At 36.8% G+C, this 15923-nt stretch overlaps 1 protein-coding gene across 1 annotated transcript; it reads right to left on the reverse strand.

Annotated features, from left to right (window-relative positions):
• Nucleotides 1-612: 612 nt before the first annotated feature.
• LOC125665540 (uncharacterized) lies at nt 613-13435 on the reverse strand. Its single transcript, XM_048898223.2, has 7 exons — nt 13069-13435; nt 8610-8697; nt 7847-7974; nt 5853-5937; nt 5377-5540; nt 991-1117; nt 613-845 (listed from the first exon to the last, which is right to left on the reverse strand). Exons 1-7 carry the CDS (start codon nt 13227-13229, stop codon nt 789-791), a joined length of 810 nt encoding a protein of 269 aa, XP_048754180.2. The 5' UTR covers nt 13230-13435; the 3' UTR covers nt 613-788.
• Nucleotides 13436-15923: the final 2488 nt, after the last annotated feature.

Here is a 15923-nt window from a genome sequence, read left to right on the forward strand (position 1 = left end):
CACTACTAACGTGATAAATCATTCTTATGAGTCAGTATTCGGAGATGCGGGGGCATGTAGTTTTTGTTCTCCGTTTGTCTGTTTTTCCGCGAAAACCTTAACCTTGGCAATAGCTTTTGAATGGATGGTGATATGGCCTTCATATTCCACATGTGTATTCTTTGTAACAAGACCTCTTTCTTGTTACTACTATTTTTGACCTTGTAACCTTGATCTTGGGGTTTGACCTTCTTTTGAAAACTCTGCTGTTATATGGGAGTATCAAACACATCTTGTAATATATCCGTGGGAATCCGGGTTAGAATATAGGAACTCAATAGCCCTTACTTGTCGTAAGAGGCGACTAAATGGGGCGGTCCTTTGGATGAGACCGCAAACACCGAGGTCCCGTGTCACAGCTCTCTCAGCTCAAATTAAGGCCGTAAGCGCCGAGCTCAGGCCTAGATTTTCAGCCCTTCACTAGCAACGGTGACGTCTCCATATTCACGAGTGAAAGATTCTCAAGTGGGATGTTAAACAATATACAATCAATTAATCTATTTTGTTCTAATAGTTTCAACAAATATTTCTTATTATGTACTGTCAATTAAACAATAAAAACAAAATTTGAAATTCGATTATAATAAACATATTTTATTATTTACTATAAGACTTCCAATGTGTTTTGGTTACCAAAATGCATGTATGCGAATCGTAATATACAATCGTTACTTTTATCAATGAGTTGGAATGGATGAGACAGAAATAAGAATGTTTCGTAATGGATGTGACCACGTGACCACAACGCTCTATTTGACACTCGTATATCCCGGTCGAACCTTCTGGAATGTAAACTTGAAGCCGTCCTGGAAAAGCAAACAAAAATCGAAATGATTTAAGCACATCACCAATAGATAAAACGATCTTTGATTTGAAAACCTGGTACAATGTAAACATTGTATGTGTGATTCAGGTTGTTTAATGTTTGAAAAGAGAGAAAGCGAAAGATACCTTGATGAGTCCCGGAAGTGCCGTCCAGAAAGTAACATTCGGAATAGCCTCTTTTCCGCGACTTTTGCGCACGCCCATAGTAAATACCGTGCCCGCTACCAGGTACGTCACCGCTATGGCAAGAACTCTGTAAAAAAAAAAAAAAAATCCAATAAGGATGACAACTGACATAGACTAAATCTCGGAACAAAACTGGGATGTGACGTATAACTATTGAAGAATTCGCAAGAGCGGCCTGTATGCTCCTAGCAAGTTGTACCCAAGACATACTTCAGTAATATGAATTTCACTTGGAAAAAATAAGAATTATTCTTTGCGATATTTCTTCCCGTGGGGATCCGGGTTAGAATAGATCCTCAATACCCTTTGCTTGTCGTAAGAGGCGACTAAATGGGGCGGTCCTTCGGATGAGACCGCAAAAACCGAGGTCCCGTGTCACAGCAGGTGTGACATGATAAAGATCCCTCCCTGCTCAAAGGCCGGAAGCACCGAGCATAGGCCTAAATTTTGCAGCCTTCACCGGTAATGGTGACTTCTCCATGAGGGAAAAATTCTCAGTTGAACAATATACAATTAGTCAATCAATCGTAATGTTTCTTTAGGTATACTCAATTTAATCGCCACCACCAATTCATCGTCAGAATATACCGGAAGTTCCAAACGACCGGTAATATCATGACGTCTACCAAACATGTCCACAGGGCATCTAAACATTTCCATTTTAGATCCACCAAGCAGCAAGATACATGTACAGTCTAACCCACTTATACTGAAGTCGCTTACATTGAACTATCTGTTATATTGAACTTTGAAGTAAAACTACCCCCAGAGACAATATTTGTATATTCAACATCGGTTATACTGAACTTTGGGTGTCATGAACAATTCAGGTAAGTTTCCTGAATTTCAGTATATCCAGAGTAGACTGTAGATGTGGGATATGGAGTAGTTGCTGAGTCAACATCCAAACTTACGGAATCACTGACTTGGTGTCAGCATTGGACTGTAAGAAACTGATGTATGGTACAACTGGTAAGTTGGTTGTTTCTTTTACATCCCATCGAGAATTTTTCACTCATATTGAGACGTCAGCAGCTGTAGGTGAAGTACCACAAATTTAGACCTATGTTTAGCGCTCAGAGCTGTAGCAGTGAGAGGTTTTTAAGGTATGAACGCCTGACACAACACAGGACCTCCGTTTTTACCTGTAAGGTCACGCCCGAAAGACTTGTGATATTCTCGCATCTAAATGCCGAGCGTTTGGCGAAGGAGCAACCACTACCTATTCTAACGTCCTAGATTTGACGCGGCCATGGCAAGGTTCAAGATTTTCTCGTGCAAAATACTAGAAGGCAAAAACCCTCTCCTTGATCATGCCAGATTCATGATATCCAATATGAACCAGAAGTTAAATATACAAGAGGACACATTCTTGGATACCTGTGTAGAAGAGACAGAATGATTAAAAGTTATACAAAACTCTTAAGTCGCAGAGAACTAGAATATGCACGCTTAGCCTTAATAGTGTGCGTGTTGCTTCTGTCTTAAATCAGGGCATCCATGCATGACACACCTGTAATGTGACACAAACACACACGCATTTCGGATCATGTCATCCACATCATACAAAAGCTGCAATTCCCTAAGTACTATCTAGTTAGACGTTTATGAGTGAGTGATGTAGATACCCAAGGTATCAGTTTGATAGAATTTAAACACTAACTACAAAAACGAGAATATCCAATACACTTATAGAAATTGGAATTAAAAAAGCAGAGAGATGTGATCGTTTCCAACTACTTACTACAAAAAAAGAGGAAATGACAAAGATATCATTCCATTTGTACATACTCATAACCCGCGCAATCGGAATGTCAACTCAATATTTAAGGAAAGTCCGTGCTTTTACGTATCCGGTTTTAAATTTTAAACACCGACTAGAAAGTTCCAGTTATAACTTCTATGTCTGATGTTTGTAGTTTACGAGAACTGTACGAGTCAAATTTAGCATTCAAATGTGAATCTTAAATATATTTACCTTGAATTATTATACTATCAAGTCCTCACTAGCTCCAATGGTACAAAGCAATGTAATATCTACATTGATCTCTAAAAGGCTCATAGCTTGCAATCTAAGCCTGAACAAGTTAAAAATCATACATAGGCGTGACCCTCACAGTGGAATTCAAACTGTTTTTAGTGAGTTTGTGTTTGGTTCAAAGAAACCCAGAATTATAAATCCTCAGAAAATCATCAGCAAAGTTGTTGAATATTTGAACTCTTCTTCAGAAGTACTTTCAAGAAACAAAATTATTTGTACGTGGTGTAGTTGCTAGATATATATGCTACACTATATTTATTTTTTCTGTAAGTATGAGATAGCATGTATGTATTTTTATGTATGATATGATTGATAGCCAAACAAAAAAAAAAAGAATAACACACACACCAAAAACATTGTGAGAAAAAGGAAGGGGTGGGGGTACCCCCCCCCCCCTACTCCTTGTGTTCTAATTGTCAGGGACAAAATTTTCAGTATTATTTACATATATATATATATATATATATATATATATATATATATATATATTGTCATATTCTGTTAATCTTGATTTTAAGAATGTATTTGCTGTTACAATTTACTATTTCCATAGTGTGCAAAGAATAATTGTAAAACTTAAATTTAAAAATGGGGGTTTACGTATTCAAGAGACCATTTTGCAAAATATCTCTGGTCAACTATTGTAAAATATGTTTTTTTGTTAACCTTAGATATAATTCTAAATATTTCAAAAGAAAAACTGGCATGTAAACAATTTAGATTTTGAGAATTTTTCAAAATTGCGATATTCTGTGATTTTTTCCTGAAGGATGTGAGCAGATTAAACAGCAATTGTGTATGTTTTCATTTGAATATCCTTAAAAATTCTCTCAGTAAATGAATAGCTATTGGTTTTTATATATTATAGCTTAATATGATGTGCTTTGGTGCATATTTTTAATATAACATGAGATCATGCATTCTTGTGTTAAAATTTGGCTTTTGCATTTGGGGGTATATGTGCTCTGTAGCACATAGTATAAAAATAAACCCGCAAAGGTATGTCTAATATGGGTTTTTTAGTTAGTTTATGAGTTGTTAAAGTTATTTAAATGAAAAAAAAAATTGATTGACAGAAATTTCTAATAGTATTTACCTACCTTAACCAATTAAACAATGTACTGAACAATGACCAATCAACCAAGAAAATAAACGAAGAAATAAAATTCATCAACAGCGAACACCAACCGATATATGTGTCATTCGTAGCTTACATCTAATTTAAGCCTTTTAACTTTCATACCTGTATATTACGTTACTTTTACCAAATCTGTTGAATTATCTATAGAATTTTAGTAACAACGTCTCTCAAATGAATAAAAATGAGTTCACCTAGATTTTATCCACAAAATTAATGATCTATAGACCTAAATCCACCAAACCCGTGTCACGGAAATCTTATATCAAGATTTTGGAGTCTGGAGTGTTTGACATATTTTTCTTTATAAACTATTACCTTGAAATGATCACAATTAATGCATTTATCAACTATATTAATGAACTATTTGACTTTTAATCGCATGTGTCTAAATATCCTATTATATACGGTACGTCGGTCCAGTCTCCAGGTCTCGTGGGGATCCGGGTTAGAATGTTTCACTCATATAGAGAGGTCACCATTGCCGGTGAAGGGCTGCAGAATTTAGGCCTATGCTCGACGCTTACAGCCTTTGAACAGGGAGGGATCATTTTCGTGCACACCTGTCGTGACACGAGGCCTCGGTTTTTTCGGTCTCATCAAAAAGACCACCACCTTTAGTCGCCTTTTATGACAAGCAAGGGGGTACCGAAGACCTATTCTAACCCGGATCCTCACGGGGGATTGACAATCAGTCAATCCAACGACCAGAAATTTGCTATAAACATTGTCGGGTGAATTACGGATAATTTATGCTGGTGCATTTTAACCATCCGCTTTGCAGAGAGAGGTTTCATTTTCGTCAAAGATAAGTCCGCTGGAGACACCAATGAGTCCTCGCCTTTTACTAATGTACTTAGATTTAGCGATTTTTATTTTTGGTAAATCTTTAGAAATCGCCAAAAAGAAGCCAAAATCATATCCCCGCCAAAAAAGCCCGGCTATTTAATAATCGGGTTTTTCTTACTAACATTCCTTCTAAAATTAATGGATACTTATGTGGAAAACTAATTAAGTTGCTCTTCGGATGTCAGAAACTTGAACTGCTTGAGGGGGTACATGTATTTGTATTGATAGGATCTAAACTTGTGAACTGTCAGCGATTCTCAGTGTACAGCCACTACTAAAGGGGAATAGCAATACTCACGCTATGCACAATATAGTTCCAATACCAAGTCCTCCGTCATCATCGGATCCCGAATTATCGGGTCCGGGTCCTGGTCCTGGAGGTGGCTTGGTGGTTGGGTTAGGAGGGGGAGGTCCCCCACCACATCCGTTGGAGCATGCACATTTTGTTGTAAGTGTAAATCCCTGTCAAATGAATTTATTGATACGTCCATACATAACACAGCGCCGTTCTTTTAATATTGTTCAACATGATGTGATGATGATGATGTCGATGTCGATGATAATGACGACAACGATGATAATTATGATGATGTTGATGATGATGACGATGATGATGACGACGACAACGATGATGATTATAATGATGATGTGATGAAGATGATGACGATGATAATGATGACGACAACGATGATGATGACACCGATGCTGATGTTGCTGATGATGATATATGTGAAGTTTTACAATCAATCAACTAATGGAGTTACGTGAACTTACATAATTCAATGAGGAGATTTCACCCTGTGGTTGAAAACTCGCGGGTTGTCCAGACTGATCGCAGAGCAAGGTCACATCTCCAGTTCTGTCAAGTGTTAAAGAAAGATCAGTGATTTACTACATCATACTTACAATCAGTGATTTACTCCATCATACTTACAATCAGTGATTTACTACATCATACTTACAATCAGTGATTTACTACATCATACTTACAATCAGTGATTTACTACATCATACTTACAATCAGTGTTTTACTACACCATACTTACAATCAGTGATTTACTACATCATACTTACAATCAGTGATTTACTACATCATACTTACAATCAGTGATTTACTACATCATACTTACAATCAGTGATTTACTACATCATACTTACAATCAGTGATTTACTACATCATACTTACAATCAGTGATTTACTACACCATACTTACAATCAGTGATTTATTTCATTATAACTGTACTCGCACTTTCTACAGAAAGCATTTTATGCTAAATTTGATTAAAGTAAATTGTAAAATAACTATTCTGGATTATTTGCTACTTACATAAGTACAGAGGAGGGTACATTTAAAGGCAAATGCTTGCGTGCGGGTATCACTGTCTTATGACAGCATCTAGTTACATTCACAATGTTATCTTCACATTTCTAATCCGTGTTATAATTATACTCGATTTATGTCCCGTGGGGATCCGGGTTAGAATAGATCCTCGGTACCCCTTGCTTGTCGTAAGAGGCGACTAAATGGGGCGGTCCTTCGGATGAGACCGTAAAAACCGAAGCCCCCCTGTCACACCAGATGTGCCACGATAAAGATCCCTCCCTACTCAAAGGCGGTAAGCGCCGAGCATAGGCTTGAGTTTTGCAACCCTTCATCGTCACCGGTAATGGTGATGTCTCCATATAAATGAAAGATTCTCGGGAGGAACGTTAAACAATATAAAATCAATCTATCATATTATTATTTACATTTATCAGTGTTTTGTTAATATTAAGCCTTGTGTTTTATTTTTCTATAAAATCAAACACTAGTAAGCCTTTAACTTGATATATTAGTCAAAATCATGAAAAACCAAGTTGGGTCACAAAATAACAATACATGTATATGGTATGAATGTCTAGGCTGTTTTGTATTTTAAAGATATAAAAAACAATGGAGCAAGGGGGAATATCTGCATCATGGGTAAACTTTCATAAAATAGCGCCTTACATGTATATGTGACTGGGCTAAGCATTTAACGTCATACTCGATTGCATAAAAATGCTTCTTCATTGTAATTAAAATGTGTACTGAAGGGTCTTTGAGATGCACGTGTACTGTTTAACCTTGTAAAACAAAAATATATGTACAATATCATTATACTTTTTGTAACTTATCAAAGCCATAGTAGTAAGTGTTGTTAAAATTAAATTCACTGAATGTAGTTCATTACATGTAATTCATCTACTTAATGAAATCTAGGAAAGGAAGAGAAATTATCTGTATTCGCCACAGGCCACGTGATACAATCAAAGTAGACATACATATGCGGAAAGTGAGTTTTTATCATGATTGGAGAGGTGGGGTTGATTCCCTTACTTATTATGATGGGAGAGGCGGGGTTGATCATCCTTACTTATTATGATGGGAGAGGCGGGGTTAATTTCCCTGAGTTATTATGATGGGAGAGGCGGGCTTGATTCCCTGACGTATTATGATGGGAGAGGCGGGGTTGATCCCCTGACGTATTATGATGGGAGAGGCGGGGCTGATCCCTAACGTATTATGATGGGAGAGGCGGGGCTAATTTCCCTGAGTTATTATGATGGGAGAGGCGGGGTTGATTCCCTTACTTATTATGTTGGGAGAGGCGGGGTTAATTTCCCTGAGTTATGATGGGAGAGGCGGGGTTGATTCCCTTACTTATTATGATGGGAGAGGCGGGGTTAATTCCCCTGAGTTATTATGATGGGAGAGGCGGGGTTGACCCCCTGATGACTGGCGTACCTTGTGAGACCAGTGGAATCTGTGGAGGTATACTTCACGTGAACGTTGGTCCCATCAAAGTCAAATGCGGTACTGGTGGAATCTCCGATCTGATATTGTAGTGATTGGTCTCCGCTTATCTGACAGAGCTTTAAGAAGAAAAAACACACAAGATAGAGAGAGAGATAGAGAGATAGAGAGAGAGAGAGAGAGAGAGAGAGAGAGAGAGAGAGATAAATAGATAGATAGATAGATAGATAACTCATTTTAAAACTTTTTTTAGATGATGACTGTGTGTGTGTGTGTGTGTGTGTGTGTGTGTGTGTGTGTGTGTGTGTTTTATCTGAAGAAAAATATGTTCGCAGGATCTCTGTTTCAGGGTTGAATGTTGTCTTTCATTAGGATAGGATATTTAATATATATATATATATATAGAAAAAAGGGGGATCATATTTTTGTTTACTGTATTAGACTTTTTCTTTTAATGGTTAACAAATTCATATGCTATCTTACAAGGTAAATAGTTTCAGGGGAGAATAACCTTGAAACTATTTACCGGTCACGTGACAATGCTATCGAGATTTACATTTTTCTTTAAACTTCAACTAATATTTGATGTTATGGAATACCCACTGACAGATAATTCAAGTAAATATACTATACCACACTGCCAGTTAAAAAACTTTCATATCATATGTAACGGTCCGTCTCCTGAATGATTAATGATACCAGTTCTGTACGATACTAAGGAAGATGGACTAATCTATAGGTAAATTTTACTTACTGCAGCATTCGTGCAGGCGCCTTCTATAAACGAGTAACATGGATTGAAGGAATAAAAATAGCCATCGGAAGCAAAACTGTCTGCGAACCTGAAAAGCAAAACGGTTTTGGTGAGAAAGAGCAAAGAAAGAAATCTACATCAAATTGAAATTTCATTGGAAATAATTACAGTGGACCGTGTCTGAGTTTCCCTGTTGTGTAAAACGATCTGGACCCAGTTGCACGAAAGTTATTTAACTTTAACTGAATGTTAACTTGTCATTAACTTGGACATTCATATAGTGCTAAGTTGAAGTTAACTGTCAGTTAAACTTAACTAACCTTCATACAACTGCCCCCTGGAGTTATCGCATGTTTTCAAGGTACACGAAATTATTTGTAATTTTCCGCCCTTATGCATATGCACGTCGGACAGTAAAATTCAACCTGGAAACACATTATGCACTCTGAAATGATGCCACACACATTCTGTATACAAAAGTTTTCAAGTAGGTCATGGTTCACCAATCCCTCTGACATGTAAACTGATTATATATTTCTTTGAGAGGAAACTTGTGACTAAATTTCAGAGCAATGTCTGTACCCGTAATGGAAAAAAAGTAGGAAAACTGGTCGACCTACTTTTAGCCTGAAAGTAGGTCAAGGACGGACCAATCTAGCTGAAATGAAAAATGAACTTGCATTCTTTCAAGAGGAAGCTTCTGACTAAATTTCAGAGCAACATCTGTATCCATTATGAAAATAAGTCTGAAAAACTGTTTTACCTACATCTAGCCCGAAATCAGGTCAAGGACGAAACAATCCAGCTGAAATGCAAACTGAATTCGTATTCCTCCAACAGGAAGTTTATGACTAATTTTCAAGACAATATCTGTATCCGTAACGAAAAAAAAAAAAATCCGGAAAACCTTTTGGCCTACTTCTGGCCCTAGAGTACGTCAAGGTGCAACAATCCAGCTCAAATTCGTTCTTACGCTTCTTAGGGGGGAAATTGTGACAAAATTTCAAAGCCGTACATGCATCCGTTACGGAAAAAAGATCAGGAAAACATTTCCTCGGAGAGACAGACAGACGGACGCACGGACAGCGCCCTAACATAATAACGATGGGCGTATAATCATTCTAACTGTTAGTTCGTGGGAATATAGCGATAATTAGCAGATACGGATTTAAATTTTATACCCATATTGTAAAAAAAAAAATGTGTTCATTAGTTTAGGAGTCACGTGGTACAGCGACGTCACATGCGACAGTATCAAATTAAAAATGCGGCAGCAAAATAAATATTTTTGAGTAGATAATTTATCACGTGTTTATCTTTATATCCACTGTCGACTTCTCTCAACAAAGGCTAGGTCATGTATGTTATTTTCATTTTACATAAACGCAACGCCTCGTTAAAACGTTTTTCTCCTCACACTTTTGGGATCCCAAATGAGATCCTCATCTTTATGATAAATGCTGTTTGATAACATCCTCCCTTTCATTTTGGTTTTAAAAATTCCTGTTCTAAAATGTTATTCGCTATATAGAAAGGTATGTGCGTTGGTTAAACTTTAATAAGCCCTGATTAACGCATATTTACATTATTGTCATCCTGTTCAAATATTGATTCCGTGTTGAAAGCGTCGTATACCCAGTACTCCGTTGTACATAAAATTTTCATCTGATAAAATTTCACACTTGATTTTAGTCTTATTGGCAATGAAGGTTTAAGTTACATGGAAAATAATAATAACAAGCATTCTGAGAGTATTGCATGCCAATACATAGTCCCCTACCGGTTGCAAAAATTACTGTACCACATTATTTAAAGTTCATTATGTAGGTTATAGTACTTGTAAAAGGGAAATTTAAGGAAGCAGGATAGGAAATCATCTACTATTCGAGTAGAGACTAGACCAGGGGAGAAAAAGAGAAATTTATAATTAGGTTTAATTAGGTATTTCACCAAGTCAATAAACTGTGACATGTAGGTGATCATGTATAATTAAGCTATATTGTTGTATTACTATGCTAGAAGTTTTAATGAGTGTAGTACTCCAATCTGAGTAAATCTAGATCTTCAATCCGCTCCTCTATTGGCCATGTCGCGTTGAACGCGACATAGCCAATAGAGGAGCGGATTGAAGATCTGGTTTTAATCAGATTGTGTAGTACTCTTATCTACAGAGATAAGAAACTTGGATGTAAACTAACAATTCATGCTATTTTTCTAAGTTCAAGGGTCATAACTTAGTGAAAAATCAACGGACCGAGACAAAATTTGAACTTGATCTGTAACTAGTTATGGCAAAGTATTAAATGAATATCTGCAAGCATATAAAACAAAAGTCCGGAAAACTGATCATTCATGCTATTTTTCTAAGTCCAAGGGCCATAACTTAGTGAAAAATCAATGAACCGAGACGAAATTCGAACTTGATCTCTAACTTGTTATGGCAAAGCAATGTAACAAATATCAATTGAATATCTGTAAGAACGGAGAAAAAAGTGCGGAAAACTGGACGGACGGACAGACGGACGGAGTGCAAACCTAAAGTCCCCTCGACTTCGTCGGTGGGGGACGAATAACTCAACACAATTTTACAGCAAAATAGAATTTTTAAAAATACAGCTCATATTGCTTTTAAAAAATTATTGATTTCCAAGTTTATTTTTCAACATTTTAATTTTGGTCTATGCATGCACCTCCCCCTCCAACTTTTTAGATTGTATCCCACCCAATTAATTTTCACGCCACAGAATGTAAGTGATAATACATAATACATAATCAAGATATAGGGCTCACGGCGGGTGTGGCCGGTCGACAGGGGATGCGAACTCCTCCTGGGCACCTGATTCCTCCTCTGGTATATCCTGGGGTCCGTGTTTGCCCAACTCTTTATTTTGTATTGCTTATAGAAGTTATGAGATTGATCAATGTTCGTTATCTTCGCCTTTCATGTATAGAAAAAAAACATATGTAGTGGGAATAGGGTAAACCTAAATATGTGAAAAAGTCATTTGGTTGAGCTTCAACCCTCATGCATACACGGGTCTTAACTTTATTCACGCGAACCCCCCCCCCCCCTCCCGGAGGGGGTTTGAGGCCTACCCCAAACTTTTAAGATTGGGCTGGGTGTGGGGATTCCCACATTTCTTAGCTTGTTATTTCGGGAGGTGGGTAGGTTGGGGTAGGTAGTTTACCATATTTACCGTCTCCATTTTGATAACAAAAATATTTATATCGGAAATTTTAGAATATTGAATCCGATTCCGGCGTGTACCCCAATTTAAGTTTTATGCTCCCCAACCATCACTTAAAGACTTGTGACAATGGCGTTGCCTTATGCTAACGAGGGCCCTCGTGATAACAAATTCGTCCGAAAAAATTGCTAACTCGTCCGAACAAATTTACTTATTTCTTCGAACGAATTTCTATTTAGTCCGAACGAATTAGTAATTCATTTTAGTGATTGCAGTATATTTTTGTTTTGGATGTACAAAATACCACACATTTTAGTGACTGGGTATATTCTTGTTTTAGATGTACAGAATACCACACGTTAAATAGTGAGTGGAGTATATTTTTGTTTTGGATGTACAGAATACCACACATTTTAGTGATTGGGTATATTTTTGTTTTGGGTGTATAGAATACCACACATTTTAGTGATTGGGTATATTTTTGTTTTGGATGTACAGAATACCACACATTTTAGTGATTGGGTATATTTTTGTTTTGGGTGTATAGAATACCACACGTTTTAGCGATTGGAGTATATTTTTGTTTTGGGTGTATAAAATACCACACATTTTAGTGATTGCCTGATCGTAGTATATATCTACTATGAGTTTAAACGATTTTCATCCAACCCTGCATAAAAATTATATGTTTTTGTTCATACTAGACACATAAATTTGGAACACATCTTAAAATTCGTTCAATTCTATTTGATAAATTTCTTTATTTCCTTAAATGATTTTGAAATATAGTAAAAATGTAAGGTAAATAGAGTAAAAAAATCTTTAATTAATCCTAGGTAGCAACCAATAATTAACGCGTAACACTTTATTTTCATTTTTGAGTCTCACCTACCAGAGAGAGAGAGAGAGAGAGATGATATCACAGTGGTGATAACTCTTGAAGATTGAAAATGAAACCAGTTGAGTTATATTCGACATTCTAATTTTTCTTTATTATACTATTACTTGCGTGGATATTTACTTATATTTTGGATTATGTGTGTGTGTGTGTGTGTGTGTGTGTGTGTGTGTGTGTGTGTGTGTGTGTGTGTGTGTGTGTCAGTATTGAAATGATGCAATAACTGTTTATGAAGCACATATATGCCCGCGCCAAACGACCTACCTATGTATAATTCACAATCTCTTTAGATATATGTCACATAACATACGTAGGATTGTTATGCGCGGAGTGGGTGTTTCCTCATTAGGTCTGCCGTGGATGAAATACTTACGCCGGGGTCTGGTCCTGCTTGCCTAGTGAGGACAGGTCTAAAAGGCCGCCATCCGCCATTGTACACGAGCACTGGTCACGATAAGTACATTGTCCGGACGTTAGTGTAACAAGTGAAGAGGCCAAAATCACAAAGTTAATCAACTGTTTGAAAAAATCCATGGTTCTATCACAGTTTTTAATCCTTCGTTATATACATGTATTTGTTTCTTCTCGAGATATTTTTTTCATGAGATTACGATAATTAAATGTCAGGCATCCATAATGTGATAATCATGTGTACAGCATCACGTGTATCTCACTCAGGTAAAGAAATATTCACGTCAGTATATAAGAATTGTTATCGGACGATTTTATCAATCGGCCATGAATTTATTTGTAAATGTATGATTAAATATTGAATTAAATTCTATATCTGTTCCGGGTACTACTACTTGCGTAGATATGGGTGGATCTTAATTTTTGCCCTACAGCTAGCGGGGTGGTGTCAGGATGTTTAGAACAAGTACGGCAATGCGATTCAAAGCGTGTATAGAACAAAATATCACCATCACTCACCAACCCTACAGTCATCTTTTCTTTTCTTTTTTCCCAATACGACCAACCCCAGAAAAGCACCCCAACTGATAAAAAGTTAGCATTTTGTTTTCTGAGGAAAAATACTCTTTTTCTTCGTTTTAGAGACCCTACAAAAAAATTAAGTGAAAGGTGATTTATGTAAATCATCGGTGTCAAATCTGGTTAAAAACAAGTTTTGCTCATTTGCAAAGATAAGCAACAATACTAAGCAGTTAGGTCCATCCATGCAAAAGGTAAAAATTTAAAACGGGAAAAGAATGTCGACGTACTTCAGCAATCCGTTACCCTGTATTGCTGTACATATATATTTGATAATCAAAGAGATTTTTATCAAATTACAATATTGAAGTTTTATAAGTCGTCTTTGAAAGTGAAAGTATTTTTTTCCACAACTGTTTCATTGTTAGTGGAAGGAAATCTGTGCGCATTCTGTTCCACTAACAATGAAAATAGAGATATGCAAAACACTGTACACGAATGACCGTGGTGATGAGAAGCCTCTACACTATTTACATTTCCAGTATTTTTGCCTTTGATATTTTTACAAAGTGTAATGATAACGTGGAGCGTCGGAGTTTATGCCCTCGTGTATTTTCCAAAATAAAAACATGTTTCTTAACGATTTACATATCCCTCCCGTGGGGATCCGAGTTAGAATAGGTCCTCAGTACCCCTTGCTTGTCACAAGAGGCGACTAAATAGGGCGGTCCTTCGGGTGAGACTGCAAATACCGAGGTCCCGTGTCACAGTAGGTATGGCACGATAAAGATCCCTCCCTGTTCAAAGGCCATAAGCGCCGAGCAAAGGCCTAAATCAAAAGGTGAATTTAGCAGCCCTTCACCGGCAATGGTGACGTCTCCATAATATGAGTGAAATATTTTCGAGCGGAACGTAAAGTAATATACGATCAATCATATGCATTTTTTAAAATTATTTTTTGTCTTTGATATTTTTATGAATTGTAATTATAGTCACTTCCTCATCAATACACTGCAGTTGTGATTAATGGGGCGTATGAATCCAGATAAATGTATTGCTCTATCTTAACGGCTGAAATTTCCGACGGAAATTAAAAGTAGAATGTAAGGATAATAAATATGTACTGTATAATGATCTTTAGACTTATACCTTACATTATATAAGAGTTTATTGTTAAAAAATGAATTTCATTTACATAAAGCATTAGCGCTTCATAAAAAGTATGCTGACGTGAAGCATTGCAATTCATACCCTTATGTATTTCCAAAAATGAAATTCATTCCTTGAAGTACTAATAAACCGTGCATAGGTTAAATACTAGTACCAGTTCGGCATGACTTGTAATAGGACGACTTTATCTAAAATTTATCAGTGAAACATTTACAGACAAACAGATAGGTGTACATACATGAGCTGAGTCAGCGCAGTGTGAAAGCGATACGAATGATAGTCATTTTCTCATGAATGCATTGCAGGTGCGTGAATTTTGACAAATATAGTACGGATACCTTGACGACTCGGAATCCCGACAGAAATGAAAGCAGATTGTAAAAAAAAAATTAATTTTTTGAAAATCGGTATGATGAAAATTTGACCCGGGTTGAAAATTTACCCCGGAGTTCAATACTTTGGCAATTGAGACCAAACGAATGACATTCATACCCGGAAACATTTTTCAACAGCTTAGTAATTTTACCCCACGCAACGAAGTTGTGGGGGTGTAATGTTTTTGACCCGTCGGTCAGTCCCTTTTCTTGTCAGCGCAACTCCTCTGAGACCGCTCAACAGAATTTCGTGAAACTTTGTAGTTAATGACACATTGTGTAGATGCACAAGCACCTCAAGTGTGGATAGCTTGTATAAATCTTATGTACATATCCCCTTCCCCCTTTAGAATGAAATTATTTTATACAGAACTAAAAATTTATCCAAAATATGTTATTTCCCCACCGATCACCCTCACAAGTCGTTCTGAGTATAGTCAGTTTATACCTTCTGTAAGCTTTTGAGATGACCGGTACCACTTGTGAGATATCTTAGTATCTATGTTAATATATGTTATTTATATGGATTTACTGATATATCAATCAGTTTCAAAGTTCTATTCCCCCCCCCCCCCCCCCCCCCCCCAGAATATAATAAGAATTGTACTGAAATCAGCACACCTGTAAAATCCAGAATATACAAGGTGTTGATCAGTATATACAAGGTGTTGATCAGTATATGGTTTATCTCACTGATTAAGCTTCTTCTCGTGATGGAGAAAATGAACCGCGAGTATCCGACCACGTGGTCGTC

Source organism: Ostrea edulis, chromosome 10 (genome assembly GCF_947568905.1).
Source record: "Ostrea edulis chromosome 10, xbOstEdul1.1, whole genome shotgun sequence".
Classification (NCBI taxonomy): domain Eukaryota; kingdom Metazoa; phylum Mollusca; class Bivalvia; order Ostreida; family Ostreidae; genus Ostrea; species Ostrea edulis.

Excerpts from the sequence above, each read along its gene's own strand:
- LOC125665540 (XM_048898223.2), bottom strand. The coding sequence starts at position 13,229 with ATGGATTTTTTCAAACAGTTGATTAACTTTGTGATTTTGGCCTCTTCA. Across the intron at positions 5,541-5,852 it reads AAATCTCCTCATTGAATTAT|GGATTTACACTTACAACAAA; the intron begins GTAAGTTCACGT and ends TTCATTTGACAG. Across the intron at positions 846-990 it reads CACTTCCGGGACTCATCAAG|GACGGCTTCAAGTTTACATT; the intron begins GTATCTTTCGCT and ends TTGCTTTTCCAG.